A 20,622-nucleotide genomic window follows, 5' to 3' on the forward strand; every position below is an offset into this window, starting at 1 on the left:
GAAAGACGTTTGTTGAGAATCGCCTAATATAGTTGCAAAAGAAAATAATTGTTCTTCTGACGCGGAAGATGACAGAGAAGTATCACGCTTCGAGGATACGAGCCTTCTTGGATAATCATTCCATAGCATGGAATCCGTTAATTTTCTGGCAGCGAGTGAGTACATTCTAATCAATCAATTGCAATAGCAGAAAGGACAGGAAGTAATAAAAAAGTATTAGATAATATATTATATCACTTTGAACTGTAATCGTACGAGCACGCGTTTTGTATGTTTGTTCAGCTCTTCATAATTTTCTTGTTTGAATTATTTTTTTTTGACTTCTTCTGGGATTTAAAAATCCAATATATATATGTTCATTTTTAATTCAAATGATCAAATATTTGAACTTGGACATTAACACAAAAAACAGAAAATAGAAATGTGTCACTATTTGTGGTAAACAAATATATTGCAAAACTGCTAATCGAAATAATCTGGCCAAGTCCGATAAGTTATATTATACATTCTCATTCTTTTTTTTAATAGTAACGCTTCTTTTATTAATGGTAAATCATTGATTAGACAAAATTAACCAAGTTTAGTTTTTGTCAGATAAAATTTTAATTTAAATTTCGATGTTGCAACACTTGTATAATTTTGACTCGAAATTGAACCATGGGAGGGTCGGAATAAGCGAATATTAAATTAGATTGCATGCATTTAATGTGAACTATAATATTATAATATCTTCTCTCTCATTATTTGTAATTCTTTGAAAAAAAAATTCAAGAATTCAAATAATACATTTTACGCACGATATGAAACATCAGAAATGGTTTTATATAAACTGTCTGTAACTGAGGGTAAGAAATATGACATCCTTTAAGATAAAAAATGGTTTTCGTACGAACACTTTATTATAGATTGATTCCAGAAAATGATTTTTCAATACGAACGTCGGAATATAAAGCGACAAACAAATTGTTAAGACGAGAAAGTAGGTCGAAGAAATTTCATTTGTAGATAATATCCTCCTTTGCATATAAACACGCGCAAGTAATGAATATGCAAACCAGCTCTCAAGCGTCATATTTCGTATAGTGAAACGTTAAACAAATGTATTGTATCATGATATTAGCCCAATAGTGAAGATTTTGACATGCAACGTGTTAACATAGTTTCTCTCTTCCGTAGGAGAAAATGCTGCTTATTATGAACTATGATACGTCTAAGTAATTAATAGACTAAGAATTTAACGCTCTTATATTTTGCCCATTTAAAACTTGAGGGATAGCGTTAAGTACCACTTCATTCTCTTTACAATCCAATAAAATTCTTACTAAAAGTAAACGTGTGTCCAATTAATTTTAATGTCTGCACACTAATGAAATGTTATACTTGCATAAGCGTTCACAAACACCGCCATGCCTGGGGCAAAACATCTCATTTTACTTTCAAGATGTCATACCTTTCGCTTTATAAACAATATTAATTTAAACCGAATCTTTTTAAATGATGTAACTCGAATTTTGATTAAATATGAAGTAAAACAACTTGAGAGTTGCATTCCTTTACATATCTGTTAAACGTCCATACCTCAGATAGCATGTTTTAGTTAGTTTTACAAAAACTAGGAAACGTCAACTTGTACTTTATTAATTAAACATTCTCAATGCCTCAAACGTGTCATTATTTAAAGAACAACCGTGTGCCACAAACAATAAAACAGCTGTGAAAACATTCTTAACAATCAAATTTTGATTGTCTATCCAAAATATTTTTGATCAGTGATCCAATAAAACAAAGTCGCTTGTACACCGAATCCATTCTTATATTTAACGAACAATAATTACCCCTATATACTACATTTGATGCTTTAAATTGTTGCTAGTTAGATCATTCGTCCGCAATACCTACCATTAAGCATTCTTTTAAAACAACTGACAGTGAGGCGCAACGTTGAACTTTTCAACAAATTTAATTTTACACGAACATTTCTAGGAACGTCCCTAAATACATTCAGCGATCCGTTTCATTGAAACCGAGAAAATGAATGCGTGCAGAAGACTACAGAAATATTCACGTGGGTTTGAAAGTCAAATGCGAACGAACCTCGAAGCTCTACGCAGGGACGACTGAACTATCACCGTTACGGGATAACTATGTGACTTATTAAAATTACAATGTATTGAGCAGAGAAGATTGCTATGGCCTAGGTAGCAGATAGACTTTCTCCATGGTTAATTGTGACCTTCACCAATGCCGCGCTTGTCGTCCTCATCTTCGTTCATTTCTTGTGTAAGGACATCCGAGATGAACACAGTCATATACAGAAACATCTACTAACATCCAGACATTCTTTTACAGCGAATAACTTTTGCAACCTTAGACAAGACGACTTGAATTCTTTCGAAAAATTAGAAAGACTAGTTTCGTGGATGACGTATACAGATAATTTTTAAAACTCGGATTCGTGAAAGTCGCAGAAAGATACTAAAAATATGCTTCTTCATCCGAGCCTGTGTATTGAAAATTTTTTAAATATGTTTCCTAGATTTGTACAAGTTGTATAAATTCTGGAACGTGTGTAAAAATATTTAGGATTACGCTAGTTACGAAATAAAAATTACGAAAGACTGATTTACAACTATTTTTTCAACTATTTTAACTGTTTGCAGTTCATAGTGAGATTAATCGATCTGAATGTCAAAATGCATAAAACTGACTGATATTTTTCAACATTTTCCCACATAAAATGCATCATTCGATATCGTCTCCGAGACTTAGAGACATTAAAATTTTTTTCCACATTTTTGTTACAGATCATTTAATAACCTAATCTACAGTTGGCCTCTTTCTCAGAGTACAACTGAATATTAATTACAGTCACCGCGCGTAGATTCCACTTTCAACCTGATTCACCGACTTAGTTTGTCCTTCAAGATATTCTGACCTTCAAATTTTGATGAAGGGACTAGAAGAGGCTGTTGTAAGAATGACAAGAATTTTCGTTCATCTTGGTCTAATGTTAATAGCCTTTAGGTCCAATTCATCGCCGATTTATGATCACGATCATGATTCCTTATTGCTGTGTTCCTTGTGATATTTAGATAGGTTGTAAACAAGATGGAGAAGCTAAGTGAGAACCCATCGTAAACCCTTCCATCGAAGCGGCTTTCCTAATACTTAAATCATTACATGCATTATACACTATTACTTAAACTTAAATCAAACTTATGTACTTAGGAAATAGTTTTATTTTCCTACAGAATGCATTTTACTGGTTTTAGTGTACATAAGTTTGATACTAAAACCAGTAAAATGCATTCTGTAGGAAAATAAAACTATTTCCATTGTATGTATAATATTTTAGGGCAAGTATCGTGATATTGTTTTTTTCGATGAAAAATTCCAAAATACAAATTTATGAATATTTGTTCTTTAATTTTGCATAACTATATTATGTTACATTGAAATCAAAGGAAACTTGATTTAAACAGGAATTCAGTTGTTCATCTAACAGTTTTCATTACTTATAAATGTACTAAACAGAAATAAATAATATTTACTTAGCTGTATATGGAATTAAAAAAATACGGCAAAATAAAATATTCTGTATGCGAAACGAAATATCCTGTATGCAAAACTAAGCTAACTGTATTTAGTATTTATAAAACTGTATTTAACTGTATTTTATAACAGTTTTTCATTTCACATTCAATACCTATGGAACTACAAAAATATTGAAAACTAAACTGTACTCTGTATTGAAGTAAAAATTCCTACGAGAACTATTTTATGTTTTATTTCATATTTTTCTTCAGGAACTACGATTTGAAAAACCATAAAATATTGAATCAATCCCCATGCTGCTATATAAAGCAGCGCAAAATAATATGTTTATGGATCTGCATGTCAAACATAATCCTCATTCACGCAATATGCATGTCAAAACGTTGACTGTCTTAATAAGATAATTCATTTTCACATCAATTCTAGTATTTAAAACCGGGTTTTTAATTTCAATAACGTGTTTTACAAATCGATCCAAATAAACCGGTTTCCAAAACTCGGCCAACCCTAGCCGTGGTCTTATCTTGTTAGGCAATTATTGCCTGCCTGCAAACGCGAACACTGCCTAGTTGCTCAGAGAACACGATGAGACTGTTAAGTTTCTTAACTGAAACTGTTAAGAAAGGTTAGATTCGATCGTACTTGTTATTTATCCGAGGATAATGACACCGTCGTCTCGAACGACCGTTATCCATTGCTCGGTGGGAATTGAACTCTAGAAACGCGAGTCCTTGGCCCAGTGATCCTACCGATGTACTACGTGTGTACACAAGTACGTGCGACAAGTTACACTCGCACGGTTGCATTAAGCGCTACCTAATATATGCAAGTTAATATTTACATTTCAGAAAGGAAGGTTCTCGATGGAAAGGGTGTCTCACGATTGTCTCGCATGTATAGTGATTTACGAAGACGCCAAGAAACTTTATTCTATGCTGATAGTCGTCCATTTTATTGCACACTTGGAAATGTTCTGTTCGTAAAATATGTAATTCCGTTAGACAATAAGAACCAATAAATACCAGTCGTTTTGTAACCGCAGCCAGTTTTGGTTGCACGAAACCGACTACTTTGAATGCACTAAATAGTTTTATGCACTTTTGTTCTCATCGATTGCAAAAAATAGAAACTAAGTGGCAAGTTCTTCCTTTCAATAATAATTTTAATCAACTCAAAATAATGTATTAACACTTTTTTAATTCTCTTAAATTTTTAAATATTTTATTGGATCTACTCAATTTTGCCGTAAATGCATAAAATTCGCAGTCCAATGATCACGATGAGAGAGTGAAAGACGAAACATTACTTGTTTATTACATTTGGACTATTAGAAAAAATCAAGTAAAAATTCACCAGTTTTCAGTTTTCGATATTGTACAATGTTCGATTTTATTGTGGCTTGATTATAATCTAATCTACCTATTGGAACTATGAATTTATGGATGAAAGCGGCAATGTAAACACAATAAGTTGAATCTTATTCACTATTATTATACCGATAAATAAAGTTAAATGTAAACAGGAGCAGACATTTTTCTCAATTTTGTGTTAAATCCAATCATGTAAGATATACAGTGGCCCACAAAATGTTCGTACACCTTTTAAAACGCAATAACTAGTTTAAAACTGAACCAAATGACTTGAATACTTTTTAGATGATAGAGGAACTAGTCTACTAAACGATGAGTGAAATGCTTTTTTTTTTAAATTTTGCACTATTACTGAGAATGACGAAAAAATAAAAATCTCTCGTGTTTTTAACTTTTTTTATCTGAGCCTATAACGAAAATTTTTAAAATGTCTTTTGTAAGTCTCGGTAACTTATATGCATGTTGAAAATTTTATCGAAATCGGTTCACGTTGTAACGTAATAAAAAAAAATCCGGAAAGTTCACGCCTCGCAATTTGTTCAATACTTCGAACGCGGCTCGAGTCCGTCCCGACCTTCTGTCAAAGCCTCGTGCTGCGGACTCTCCCTCTCTCTCGCGCGCGCGCCGTCACCTCTCATTGGCCAGTGTTTTTCGTTAATAACTCGTAAACAAAGCCGCAGATTGCATTTTCGCAAAGGAAAAAGTTACTTAGAATGACCTCAGCTACCTCACATTTCCGTATTGCGAGACATTTTTGGGACATCCTGTGCATTATTATATTTATATTATATGTATATTATACATTTATTATAATATATATAATATACACATATATGTATATCATATATTTATTATATTTATATCTATCTTAATATAACACCTTGTGTATTTATGTTTGGCTATGTCTATTTATTTTTGGCTATTTTGCAAGCTTGCGAAGTTTCTTCAAAATCGTCGTCTGACAATTCTCCAACAATCCCCTACAGTGGATTGTGTCTGTTTAAATCGACCGTTTCTACTGCTACACGTCCGACGTCCCAGTAGATTGGGTTGTCTGACTTCAGGGTGTGATTCTACAGCGTCAGCAACTGTTGTCAGTATTTAGGAGCAACTCATGACAATAGTTTTGAAATTAAACCATGTCTTTACCCAACGTAATGAACCGAGACAAATCCAACGAATTTGACGCAATTGAATGGTTTGATACTGTCTAAATATAAAGTACAGTTTCAAGTATAAAGAAAAATTCACTTTCTTCTAATAATTGTTATAGCATCAATATTTTCAAACATTTAATAAGTAGAATGATTTCATAGATATTCAAATTTTTATCGTTCTGTAATCTAATGATAACAAAGTGAGCTAATTGAGAACGTTAAATATAATTATATATAATTGTTTTAATGCAATCTCTTATGTACAGATATAAAATTCGAAATTTTAGCTATCAGTGAGATTAATCAACGAAACAATATTAGTATTTAGAAGACACTGACTCTTGATCGTAGTCTGCGGTAGTTAATAATGAAAACACGATGGTATCTCTGGATAATTACGTGCAATACATATATCTCATGTTCTCCATAGCAAAAATACAGTGGCGACTCCTTTATCCGAACATTTACTTTTACAATATTCTAATTTTATCTATCTTGTCTAATTAACGTTCAATTAACATAATCATCTAGCAGAGAATTTGAATGAAATTTCTAGATAATAGAATGTTTTATTATCAGAATATATTACAAAAATAAACCTTCGGATAAGAGAGTCTCTACTTTATCGTATTCATTCATAATCTTAACATTGTTTCGCGTAAAATATTAACGCGAGCTATCTGCATTTATTATCATGATCATCGGTCGAAGAATATTTTTATTTCCAAATGATTATTCAAATTGAACGATCTCTCGACGGTCGAATCTCTCTGTCTACATAGATATTGAATCATACTTGCGCGAATGCAGTGACTCACACATTATATGACTCACAGTTAACACACCTTTGCGATCTATAATTTTGATGGGTATCGACTCGCGCTTTCATTTCTAAACACAAGATCCCCATCAAAAATTATTCCCAGCCACGGATACCTTTCAACACCCAAATACATTCTCAACGGCCAAGGAAGTATCAGAAGACTTTCGATTTCCCCATAGTAGACCCGCGGCCCGTGTCTCCGATCGAAAATTCCTTCACCAAGAAATTACCATAAATCCCCGTGAAGTGGCGTGCTACCCGTAGCCGGCCGCTTTCACGGACTTTCTTCCGACTCGCTGCGCTCGTTGGATCCATAGATCACCTGGGCCGGCCGATCGGCCGGTTCGGTCGCCAGCGATCGGTCTATAATAGAAAATCGTAGGGAAGCTGCGTACGGGAAAGCGTGGAAGGGATATTCGGCCTCACACGAGGAGGCACGAACAGCTCCGACGGCGTGCCAGGTCCGAGTCCCAACAATCCTCGTATCACTAGTACCCACGGTGTCCACAAGAAGGCACTGTCAATTGAAACCGCGATAGTCAGCGGCGGTGCGTGTGTGTTACAGCTGGTGACGTGAGATCGGCGTACACAACGTCGGCGCGACGCGACGTTCACGTACCGCGAACGCGTGCAGCCGCGCGGCGACTCGATCGTGTGCCGATTTTTCGCGTGGGTTCCGCGGTCCCAAGAACCGACTCCTGTTGGAGGACCATTCGCTAAGACGGGACCGAGGTCCTGGTTCCACGTGGACCTGGTAGCGCGCCCATGTCATCACCTTGCGACACGTCGATGTGACTTCGTTGGAATGCGATCAATCCGGTCGAGGACCTCTCCGATCCGTCAGGTACATGGCTCCGCGACACACGTGATCTCGATCGTTACGACCGGCGATCGAGCGGGGCCGCGATGCAAGCTCGTTACCGGTCCCCCTCGATAATTAACGAAATTCACGGACGACGCCGATTATCGAGTAACACGGTCCGCGCCGCTTCGGCTCGTTCCTGAATGATTCATTGCGCCGACCTGGAGCCCGGCGACTTTCATTCAGCTCGCGCACCTCCGGACTTCACGAAACGATCGGAGAGCATTGGGTTTTTATGGGTCAATGCTCGGCCGGCGCGGCACCGCGACCGATATTCCACGGTGAATCCGTAATGCGTCGGCCGTGCTGTCCATGCAGCTTTATCTCGACGCTCTGCTCGGCTGTGTACGGGCACGCGCTCGCTCGCGCACGGTTGCACGCGTTTCTCGATAGTAGCACCGTCGCGTCCGATAAGAGTAAATTCGTTTTATGGTAATTCAGTTTACCAGCAACAATGTGTCATCGTCATAAGCGATCGTTCGCGCGGTACCCGCGCCCAAGTGTTGCCCGGACAAACAGAAGATAAAAACGGCCTCATTATTTTTATAGCGGTAAACGGACCGGGGAAAGGTCGCGTTCGTTAAAAATGTTGAGCAAACAGCTTCGGCAAATACGAGCGCAGTCGGGAATCCGGATATGCCTCGTGGCGAACCGTTGCAAACGTTTTCGCGCTCTTTTGCACCGATGAAATTGCCGGAAGTTCGCTCAAGTATTCTGCGTGAATTCCTCTTCTTTTTTTTCTCCCTCCTGTCCCTTCCAACTCCCTTCTTCTCTGATTCGTTCTCTCCTCTTCTCTCTCTCTCTCTTTCTTTCTTTCTTTCTCTCTCTTTCTCTGTCACTGTTTCTCTGTCCATCCGTCCCTTCTCTGTGCACCTTCGTTCACGCAGCGTCTCTCTCTGTCGTTAGATCGTCATGCCATCATGAATGCCACGGGCAGCAACAGTGGCGTTAACGGCAACGACAGCAACAACACGGTCCCGAGCAAGACGAGCCTGCACGGCAACGCCGGCCGTCTCCAGAGCGTGATCGGCAAGCAGAGTGGCTGCGTGCGCAAGATGAGCACGATGCCGGAGGAGGAGGATGTGTCGGACGACATGGATCCTGACTCGGCCAGAACAGGACACCAGCACTATCAGCAGCAACATCATCATCACGCGGACGCCGACTCGGACTCGCCGTCCGAGGAAAGGGGTCGTTTGCTGAGCACCACCGAGTCCGGTCGGAAGATCACCATCACCCCGGCCAGCTCGTTGAATCTGCACTGCAACGGGCTGAAAAAGGGCATCCCCAGAAACGACAGCGCCGGCAGCATCCACGAGAAATCGCTCCGGCTACACCAGTACAAATCGGGGGAGCAGGTCGGTCCCCTGGAGACCAGGCTCTACCGGGACAATCCTCAAGGTGTGCTGAAGTTCAGCCGAGGAGTCGACTCGCACGGCGGACGACAGCATCGTTGCTCCAGCGTGAGGTCCGTCAAGTCGAATCCTACCATGGACGAGCACGGGGACCACCATCAGTATCATCCGCCGGCGGCCAGCTGGGCGTCCATTCTGTTCGCCGACGGAAACGGGCAGGCCCACGTGCGGCCGTTTCCCGATTCCATGTCTATACGTTCCCTAGCATCGATCGGCATGGGCTCTTCCGACGGCCGGAAGCTCACGATACGTAGAGTTCCCACTTCGCCGTCGGAGCTGCTTAACATGGTACATCCGCCGCCGTAAGTGAGCCACATTACCTAACGTGCGTGTCTCGACGAGAAGCGTCGGAAGGAGCGGGCTATGAATCATGTCCCGCGGTTCCTCTTCGCCGGGGCCCGCGTCTCCGCGAACCTTTCGTTCAACGTCCTTACCCTCGCGGTAGCTACCGGCTCGTTCCCGGGATACTCAGAATTACGGTTGTCGAACAGAGGAGGAACCGCCGCGACGGATTCAGAGTCCCTGGATCACCGGTTGTGATCCGGATTGATAAGATAGGTGTTATCTTTACCGTTGGCTGCCCTATAATTCAGATGTTGTTCGGTGATAATGGGTAATTGACGAGGCTTGTTAAAGATGATTGATTGTTATCGTTTGCTCTCGCATGCAGCCGAACGCAGCAGGTGGGAGCAACGCATGCAACGAAATCAACCTGCTTTGTTTCCGCTGGCTTTCGAACAGTGAGCCAACGAGGTATAGAATGTATGCTGACAGGTGACAAAGACTTGCGATTGATGCTGCATTACCGGATCAATAGACCCAGTTGCAGTCTTTCAAAGTAGCTTTGCATCGGAAAACCTATAGATTTCTTTTTGAGTTCGGATAGATATTCGAGCGTCCGCTGGCTTTCGAACAATGAGGGACGGCGCGCACGCAAACAGATGACAAACATTTGCAATTGATGCTGCATTATCGGATAAATCGATCGAAGCGATGTTTTTCAAAGTATCTCTGCATCCCAGAACCCATAGATTCGTTTTCGACTTCGGATAGAAAGATTTGAAATTTGTGTTCATGCGATCGTGTAGTCGGTTATACCGTCCGATCGACTTCGTCGATAACGCGAGCATTGTCCGAGCAATGTAGTACACGGTTTATCTTGTCGATCGTTCTCAACCAACATGACATCTGTCACGCGACACCGGTAGTTCTTGGGCATCTTACAACAAGTTAAAGTACGAACAGCTATTAACTGTCGTAACATGGTTACATCGAGACGTTACGAAATACAGTAAATTCTCTCCGGTCGACGCTCAGATTCTACACAAAAATGGTCCATTCGGGAAGAGGAGATACGATTATTCGAGCCTCGCGGCTCGTTTTTATAGTTGCTGACAATCGCTAACTAATAATGTCCATTTCTGTGTACAATTTGAGCGTCGATTAGGGAGAATTTACTATATCGCAAACATTGAACTTCTCGTTGGCGCTCACATTTTATCAACACTTCACGTACCCGAGATAAGATTAAGCAATGTCCCATCAAGGATCAATGTCGTTGCAAAATTTCTTTGAAAAAGAGTCTGGCACTAATGCCGCAAGATATGAATTCTTTATTCGATAGGGGGGCGTTGCATGAACGATCGATTGCGTCGAAACTGTTGACCAATTACATAATCATCATAGCTGTCAAATACTCATGTTAACATCAACATCTCGAAACATAATCGAGCCGGATAGTTGCGTGAAGGTTTTCACGTCCACCATATGTTCCACAATGCTGTCTAACGCGGAAAGCAAACAAGAGGAGAGCGCGAAATAGCTCCTTCCATCAGCAGATCGCATAAAAATAAGGCCTCCGACAGTTTTCTTTCAGTTCGTTCTTGAAATGCGACTCGGAATAGTTCGCGATGATGAAATCACGGATATTTCCGTGTCCGGATTAGTTCTTTCCGATATTAAATTACGCGCCGCTAGAGTTCAAATAAATTCGAGCGAGCATCGTCTCCGGCGAAATTGAGGAACACGAGCTCCCTCGACTCGATAACAATCGTTTAAAACTCGACGACCGACGAAATCCGGCTGTTAGGCCAGTCTAAGTCGCGATTTGGGTGACAAGAGATGCCGTGTACGTCCAAACTGCTTGTGAAGCGTGGTCTCGTCATCCAGGGTCTGCAATTTCAGCGTATTGTCCCAGAGACGTAAGTGGATAATAGGTGTACAATGTAAGACCATACTTTTGTTATAAGTAGGTGTTCACGCGGTACATTGTTGTAGCCGTCCCGCTTCTTCCATTGAAATCGGAGTGGACCGTTTAAAGGACCGTAATCATTGCTCCACATCCGAAGTTTCTATGCGGCGCTTTAGTGAATTCTATTTAGAACCGCTCGTTTAATTACCTGCCTCGATTGCTTCACCTTCGCAAGGTCATCTGCGGAACAATTCATCGCGGTGTTATCATTAGACTGCGGATCTCGACGTGAAATTGGAATTTCCGGGCGCGATTCGAAGAAACAAGAGTTTAACACAGAAATTGAACTGTTCCTTTTAGAATCAAACGAAAGAAGTAACAGGATTCTAAAATTCTTCTGATAGTTTTATGCAGTGCCAGACGAAAGTATTCGAACACTTTTTAAAACAGAATAATTTTTTAAAAACTCGACTAAACGAGTTGAATTTCTTTTAGTTAATAGAAAGACTTGTCTACTAAAAAATGTTTAAAATACGGTCACTTTTGTTTCTATGTGTATTTTTTACACGGTTTCGATTTAACACGGTTTAGAAAAATAAACTCAATTTCCTGTTTGCACGATTTCATTCGATTTAGCGCGGATAAAAAATTAAAATTTTAAACACAATTATTTCCATTAATTGTAATTTTCTAGATATATTTAGGACAGTACTATTTTTCTATGGATGTTTCTCTCATGGTTTTTTTTGAACGTTTAAACCGTGTAAAAAGAGAATTTGGTGTACTTCTTTTTACTTTTGCTATTTCTTGGAAAGCTCTTATTTTTTAACTGTCTTATTTGAGTTTCATCCGTAACAAAAATTTAAGAAATGTAGCTGGACTCCGCGTTAACCAATTTCGAAAAAGTTTCCAGTATACATGTTATCGAGATGTACAAATCGCATTTTTCAAATTTTCGTTATAGGCTCAAATAAAAAAGTTAAAAAAGTTTTTTATTTGATTGCCAATGCAAGTAATAGCAAAATAGAGAACAGTATTTTAATGAAATTCTAGCAGACTAGTCCTTCTATCATCTAAACGCAAATTCTCAGTTCGATTTAATCCAGTTTAAAAAAATTTATTGATTTTTAAGAGGTGCACGAACACTTTTGCCCGGTACTGTATTTTACATATTTGTCGTAATGCATTCAGCAGTCTGTTTATAACATTCATCGTGTAGTTACAGTTTAGCGCATCTTGTACGGTTTTGTAATGAGAACTTCATTTTTACAGAATTTTAGATTGGAAATATGACAACTTTGCTGCAGGAAATACGCCTTCTAAATTTACCCTGAGGTACTTATCTACTTTCATGCTGCGAAGAAAGTTTGCATGCATTCTTCGAAATTTCGTGAAACTTCCTGAACGGTTTACTGAATTCTTTTCGTCAAGAATCGTAAAATTATTCTCCTTCAAGACGGATATGTAATATTTGCATATTCAGATAATTGTTTTTTTTTTAAAGAATCACAACGATATATATATATATATATATATATATCGTTGTGATTCTTTAAAAAAAAAAACAATATATATATATATATATATATATATATGAATGATATATTATCAAACTATATATTTATCATCTATTACTATCAAACTGATCTGTTGAATATAGAGGCATGTAATCAGTTCACTTTCAGAATAATATAAACCACAGCAGAGTGGTTAATAATTGAAGGCATAAACCACAATAATTAAAGTAATAATGACTGTATTTAAGAAAAAGAATATCTCCCATAAATTCCCACAATTTTTCTGTCTCTATAATTTTTCTCACGCCGTTTGTTTGTCGTATGTGACATAAATAATTGCACAAAAGTGTTAGCCTTGTGCCTTCAATTATAAATTGATCGCCTGCCGTCAGCAAAACACAAACATAAGACGCAAACAGCTGATCCAGTTCATCATCGAATCCGTCGAGCTAGTTAAGCTTGCTCGTCGAAAACTAGGACGAGAGACGTTTAGCCTATTCAGAAACTGATTTTTAAACGGAAACTACAGAGCTGCATAGATGTTCTATCTCTCGCCGAAATTTAGTCGGCGATAACGCGTAGGCAGTGTAATAACTTACTATTGTTGTTCGACCGCACGCGCGACCATTACGCATTGTTTTCGTATTGTGAAATATCCAGGAATTTCCACAGGTGCGCCGTATTTATTATCCGGCTTTGTCAATTGCCATAACTCTCGCCGTCATAGCGCGACATCGTTTTTACATCTGCCGTGTCGCAAAACCGCGGGCTCGCTATAAACTCGTAAAAATTCTTCTTCATTCCCCGGCCTGTTCTATAATGGTGAGTGTCAAGGTCCTTCGTTTGTGCACTCAGTCCTGCGATCGTTAATCATAATAAGGGCGTCTTGCTGGCTCGATCTCCTTTTCCCGCCGCTAACGTTTATCAGACGCGCGGACGGGCCCGCGATAAATTCTTCACGTCCTCTTAACAATTTCAATAAATCACCGGAGAGATAAGCTTTCGGTTGATTTCGGGATCCCTGGCTCCTGTGAAAAACCGTGATCAAAGGTAACTAGGGCTCGCCGTTGATTTCGCAAGTGATACCGCGCCCCCGAAAGAAAAATTCCCGCGAGTCGCCCGGCGATGGAAAGCGACGCTTCTCGCCTCTACTCTCGACGGAGGGATTTGCATAACGCGCTGCAGAGAGATATTCTGATCGGCACGTTTGATAGAAGGCTTGTCACTTCACGGATCGACGGGCAATACGTGCATCCAGTGCTCGATAAATATGCAATCACTTGCATAATGTTGTTCATCATATGTCGCATGGTAATCGCGCGCTCCTTAAATATTGGCTCGTCCCAAATGTAACGCGGACTTATCGAGGTGTCAGGTTCGAAGATCTGGTCACGATTCTCACTCCCCTGTTTAGTCCACTGATCTCAGGAATTTCAGACGAAAATCGAATTACCCTTGTAAATGTCCAAATGTTGAAATGTATTTGCGCAATATAAAACTAGTAATTGAAGTTTGAAACATTGTTTAAAGTTAGTCGCTGTCGTCTGATTCAGTATTATCTGTTTCGGTATTCTTACCGATCAGCAAATCATCAAAAATTCTTTATCCAAGCGAATTTCTTTCTTCATCTGTACGGACTAAGATTATTTTATGTCCCAATCTCTGCGCCGGTCCCAATTTCCATAACCCCGGATTAAAGACGTACAGAAACAAAAGTTTTACATATAAATTCAGTTAGTCTTACATGTTAATAGGTAAACATAATAAAAAAATATAGATCATCAGTTTATATATAAAACTTTTCTTTTTCTATACGTTTTTAATGTAGGGTCCCGAAAACTGGGACGTCTGTCCTACATACTGCTCAATTTCAGGAGCATCCATACTGCCTTCCTTTGAAATCGTTTTTCGATGCATGAATGTCTCTAACAACAGGTGAATCACTCCTGATAGAAAACAGTCAGAAGTACAGAATTTTGTGTTGTTTTCTTCTAGACAAATTTGTTGAGAGACAATAAATTTCTTAATTGTAAACTATAATTATACGTGCTTTCGTCCAAATTCTCCATATTTAAGATATAACAAACGCTATTTAACACTCGTCAACAAATGACAATGTATACTTAACAGATATGTTAATGTTCTAATAATTAAGTTGTAAGATATATTCTGTTGCAACTAATCCTCTATCGATTTTTACGAGAATTAACGTCCACATTTATATGATTTACATGTCCATTGATAACATTGCTAAGCAATTAGTTCAAAATCGAACAACAATTTCTTGATTTTTGTCCACAGCAGCCCGCACTGAGGTTGAACACTATAGTTCTAACTGTAGAACTTTCCATATTTTATAACAAGTTATGAAATTGATCCGAAGGATTTAACTTGCTTCTTTTATTCAATCCGTTTAGAAAAATGTTCATTTCTATGGTTTAGTTACTTGGCTGCAGATTTTACGCATGTATGACAAAAATAAATACGTCAAATGGAGAACAGTAAAAGTATTTAATGAATATAAAGATACTGTTGCATTCTTTTTAATTTCTTAAAATTGTTACAAGAAGGAATACATCTTCATTTATCTCTTGTTTCTTATAGTTAACTTATATAATTTTGACTTTGCATAAGTCAAGTTATTACTAAAGTTTGAAATAATTGAATTTGATTTATTTTGTGTCCCTGTCAGTGGATGTTTATTTTCATCCAATATACAGATCAGGGTATATTATATTTATTATACGATCCAGTATGTAAACCACATTCAGTCACATACTTCATAACATTGTTCTATATTTATACAACATAAACAAATATCAATGTTAATGCTCTTTTGTTTGTATATATTTTCACTAAACGAGATGTGAAAATTTCTGCATTTACGTATCAAATGAATGTGTGCATACGTCGCCTTCGCAAGCATAATATACAAAATAAAGTAGAAAAAAAATGTAGATTTACATTATACACAAAAAACATAGAGTAGTAATCTAACGCTTCACCAACTTATCTATATTGCTAATAACGAAAGATTACGGATCCAAATTGAGCTGCTAGTGAACGATAGTTCATAACGTTAAACCACTAGTATCTATCAAAGCTATAATATTTCTGGTCTCTAAACTTAATCTGATATTAACTTAAAAAATTTAGGTTAAACAATTTGAGCTTATACCTCAGAGAATAAATATTTAAATGTTAGAAAGCTTATTTTGTTATGGCGTTACGCGTTTCGCGCGAGCGCATGTGTTCGTAGTTAAATTGTGATCACATTAACGATCAAAGGTGACCTAAATCGATCTGATTTCAGATCATTCGAGGATGACCTGTCCGTGTGTACCAGCCTCGACGACGCAGATGCCGAGGACCCAGGGGACTACAGACAACCGAGGCGACCGCACTGGGCCAACAAAGTGCAATTTGTCCTTGCTTGCATCGGTTACTCTGTTGGCCTCGGTAATGTTTGGAGGTTTCCTTATCTATGCTACAAAAGTGGTGGTGGTAAGTATCCATGTGTATCTTTACCAGTAGTATTATTCTTACGCTTCGAGGTCCACTGCTTTTCCGATTTATCATTTCAGAATCTCCATTGCTTTGTTTCATCCACACCATTTATCAGTAATTTGATATCTCGCTGGTTGTTTCGCCTAAAATGATTCGGCCAGTTCTCCAGTTGTCATAGAAATTTCATGATTTCATAGAAATTTCATAGAAATTTCCAAATGACATCCAGTTGTCATAGAAATTTCATAGAAATTTCACTTCGTTCGAAATTTAATGATTTTTGAATCCAAAGATTAAAATGTGGACATAGAAATTGATAATTAAATTGTAAAATAATTGAAAGATTATAAAATTCAAAGTCATTTAAATGTCATTGGATTATACTGTTGTATAATATGTTTGATCTAATGTGCATCGAGAGAATATGTATATGTGAAAGAGTATGAGTATATGTGAAAAGTTATGGACGATTTGAAAAAGAAAATTAAAAGATAACATTTATTAAAAAACGCCACTTTCGATTGATTCGTTATTTGTTCTTTTATGTCGTATCGTGACAGCTGAAGAAAGTAATTAGCTGGTCTGTTTTAGATGAAACACTCTACAATATGTTACACCAATTTATGACTGATAAATAATAAATAATAGTATTATATGGTTTGGCAGAATTCTGCACGACTCAAAATGAAATTTCATCTATTTACAATGTCATTTTCACTAAATAAATTAATGTCACATCACTGGTTTTGAGAAAGACATAATAAAATGTTGTTTTTTATTCAATGATGCAAAGCGTTAAATGCAGCGGACAAATTTACCAATATTGTTACATTATTTCCAACCATTTAAAATTGCTAATACTGAAAATAAATTTTTGTTTTATTCTTGCCTGTTCCAATCGAGACAGAGAATTTTTATTTTGCATAAAGAACCGCAGTCTGACAAGAAGTTTTCATTATCACTAAAAATGTTATCATATCAACAGCATTGATCTTTTTAAACTGCATAAGACAGGGTTTTATAACCTGTGTGCAAGTAGTATGACAGATAATCTTCGGTAAACTTACATAGATGTGTCACATAATTGCTAAGCGCGACGGTGTGGATATCGCGGTCTTATCGTGGTCTGGAATCAAATTGATAACAACAAAAACAGATGTACGCGGATTTCACTTTCAATCAGCAATTTCTCGGCAGTTAGAAAGACGCTGTGTTCATATTACGAGTCGTCCACGTAACAACGCATCAAACAGATGTTTACGAGACAAATTTGTACGTGCTAGATACGATGCTGACACGCTTGTGTTTGCTATGATTAGTGTGTCCACGATAAGGAGGACGCATTCGTTCTTTGCATCATAACTGTGATTACTACAAGAAAATACTGTTCTGGATAGGGTGTTACGTCGCTCAAAGAATTACACGCACACATTGACACAATATTTACTGTTCCGTAAAAAGTTTTATGTAGCATCGCGATGCTGCAGAGTGCCATCTAAGTACGTTAGAATTTCAAGGAAAACATTGCTGTAATAAAACCTGTTCCACTGTCGGAACACATTAATACTTCCGCAGAATGTACAGTTTTTTCTTCAAATCGCGAGAACGATAATCACAGTGTTGTAACATAAAAGCGAAACTCGAATATTTCGTTGAACGATTCGTAAATGTAGAAATGACAAGGTTGCCATGAAATTGATTGTGCTTACGATTGGACATGCTTTTTGTTGTGACACGCGACAATTGCGTCATTGTCAATGATTTTAAGATGCTAAGTCTGTGCGGTAGTACAAGTAACAGTATCGTGGGACACCATCTAATCATTTCTGTGATGAATATTACGCATTTCCACCTTGATACACTTACTACGCACTTGTGAATATGAGGCCTCGAGTTTTGTATTTTTTAAAGATACAAACCTCGAGATACATTGAATTTCTTGGTGAAAAATTTAAGTAACTACGATTTGAATGGAAATGTTAAACTAAATGCAGTATTAATAAAACAACAAATATTCGTATTCTTTTGCCAAATATAAAAGAATGCACTGTCAGCTGCTGTAGAAAAATGATTGAGACAATGCAAGTAGCACGATATAACAATACTTTCTAATACTTCAAATGATCAAAATGGCGACAAAGATTGCCGAAAAATGTCCTCAATGAGCAGACATGTTCAATTTTAAACCAACATTTTCTTTACTCGCCATTTAATGTAATACATTCTGCAAGAGACAGTAATTATCTGTTTATTAACACTATTCCTACCGGGACCGGTCAAATGACCGTTTTTAAATTTTCAATTGGAATTTCTTACATTCAACGTAAGTGAATCGCCTTTAAACTTTACGACTTTTCCTCATATATATGTATGATACATTTTTCAATATTCACTTATTTTTTTATTGTTTATTTTCTGAGAAATATTTGTAGTCTGTCTTACCTACCACGACCGGTCATTTGACCGGTAGTACGATTTATACATTTTTGTAATAGTTATAAGAAAGTGCACAGAGGCAGAGGCATTTAGAGTGTTGGGATATAAATGGGAACTGTCTACTGCAAAGTTATATGCATTTTTGCAATTATGTATGCACGCGGCGCATATGAGGCTAAGAATATGGATATAGCACTTCTATGGAATAAAAAGTGGGGCCCGCCTTTTTTCTCAAATACTATGAGTAGACATGACTTTACGGAGATTATGAGATTTATTCGATTTGACGACAGAAATCAACGAAGCCAACGGTTACAAACCGATAAATTCGCTATGATTTCCGAAGTTTGGTACAAGTTTATTGACAACAGTCAAAATTGTTATAAACCAGGACCATATATTACTATTGACGAACAATTGTTTCCAACGAAAGCAAGGTGTAGATTCACTCAATACATGCCCAATAAACCGGACAAATTTGGTATAAAATTTTGGTTAGCATCCGATGTACGTAAACGGCTTTCCATATTTGGCATAACCTTGACATAACCATCAGTTCCTCTTGGAGAGTTCGTCACTATGAAATTAGCAGAATCGTATGTAGGATGTGGAAGAAATATAACCACAGACAACTTTTTACAAGCCTACCTTTAGCAACAAAACTTTTAGCAAAAAAAAAAACTACGATTATTGGGACAATCAGAGCAAATAGAAAAGAGCTACCAAGACTGGCAAAACTGAAAAACGACGACATGGCACTTTTCTCAACCAAACTCTATCGCTCAAATAATTGTATGTTGACAATTTACAAAGCCAAACCAAGAAAGAAAGTTCTAGTTCTCAGTTCAATGCACAACTCCGTACAAGTTGAAGTAAATGACACCCGATCACCGGAAACAATTCAATTGTATAATAGCACCAAATTTGGCGTAGATGCGACCGATCAAATGGCCAGAAATTATTCGGTAAAATCTAAATTTCGGAGATGGCCTTTGCAAGTATTTTTTAATATCTTGGATTTAGCCGGGATAAATGCATGGGTGTTATATAAAGAAACTGCGGGAGGAGAAATTACAAGACAGGAATTTCTATTCCAATTGGCAGAAGAACTTGCCATCGAATATCAACGAGAGTTCGGCAAAGAAAATCAACCAATACCCATCGCAAGTACAAGTACAGGTTCCCGTGAACGGAAAACATGTCAGATAAGGTATTGTAAAGATAATAAGACGAACAAAATCTGTCTAAAATGTAAAAAGTACGTATGCGGAAAATGTACAGTTGAGAAGCCCATTTGTAAAAAATGCGACGAAAAAGAATGAAATGTAGATTATGTACTCTTGAATAAAAGAAAATATATTTTTATACTGGTAAACTGGCTATTGGTCTGCATTCAATATTGAAAATATAAGTTGTGAAAGACCGGTCATTTGACCGGTCGCGGTAGGAATAGGTATACGTGAAGTGTCGGTAGGAATAGTGTTAAGTCAAATCTTTTTATATAATTTTTCAGCAAAATATATTTCTTGAACATGCTCAAACAAACTATAAATAGCGTTCGGTTTTTATTTGTGGAAGCAGGAATGGCCTATCACTTTTCAGTTCTTAACATCGTTTTAATTACCAAACCCATTACTACGTTTAAAAAATGCAAGAAATTCGTTTGCATCGTTAATAAAAATCACAGACAGGAAGTTAAGAATTAACACGCATAGCTCATCGACTCGCATTACTTAGCAATCTTTGAATTTTTCTTCTAGCTTGAGGCTAGAATTTTTTAATAACAATA

General features: G+C 37.7%; 1 protein-coding gene across 2 annotated transcripts in view; it reads left to right on the top strand.

Annotated features, from left to right (window-relative positions):
• Positions 1–7,412: 7,412 nt before the first annotated feature.
• The window catches only part of ine (solute carrier family 6 member inebriated), a 29,570-nt gene continuing 16,360 nt past the window's right edge, over positions 7,413–20,622 (top strand). The window contains exons 1-4 of one of the 2 annotated variants that reach the window (XM_076527195.1): positions 7,413–7,749; positions 8,674–9,484; positions 12,646–12,708; positions 16,204–16,394. In XM_076527195.1, coding sequence (XP_076383310.1) covers positions 8,688–9,484; positions 12,646–12,708; positions 16,204–16,394 — 1,051 coding nt within the window. In that variant the 5' untranslated portion in view covers positions 7,413–7,749; positions 8,674–8,687. The remainder of the gene's footprint in view (positions 7,750–8,673; positions 9,485–12,645; positions 12,709–16,203; positions 16,395–20,622) is intronic. The other variant, XM_076527197.1, reaches the window with a different exon arrangement.

The sequence above is a fragment of the Megalopta genalis genome, chromosome 17, assembly GCF_051020955.1.
Source record: "Megalopta genalis isolate 19385.01 chromosome 17, iyMegGena1_principal, whole genome shotgun sequence".
NCBI lineage: Eukaryota > Metazoa > Arthropoda > Insecta > Hymenoptera > Halictidae > Megalopta > Megalopta genalis.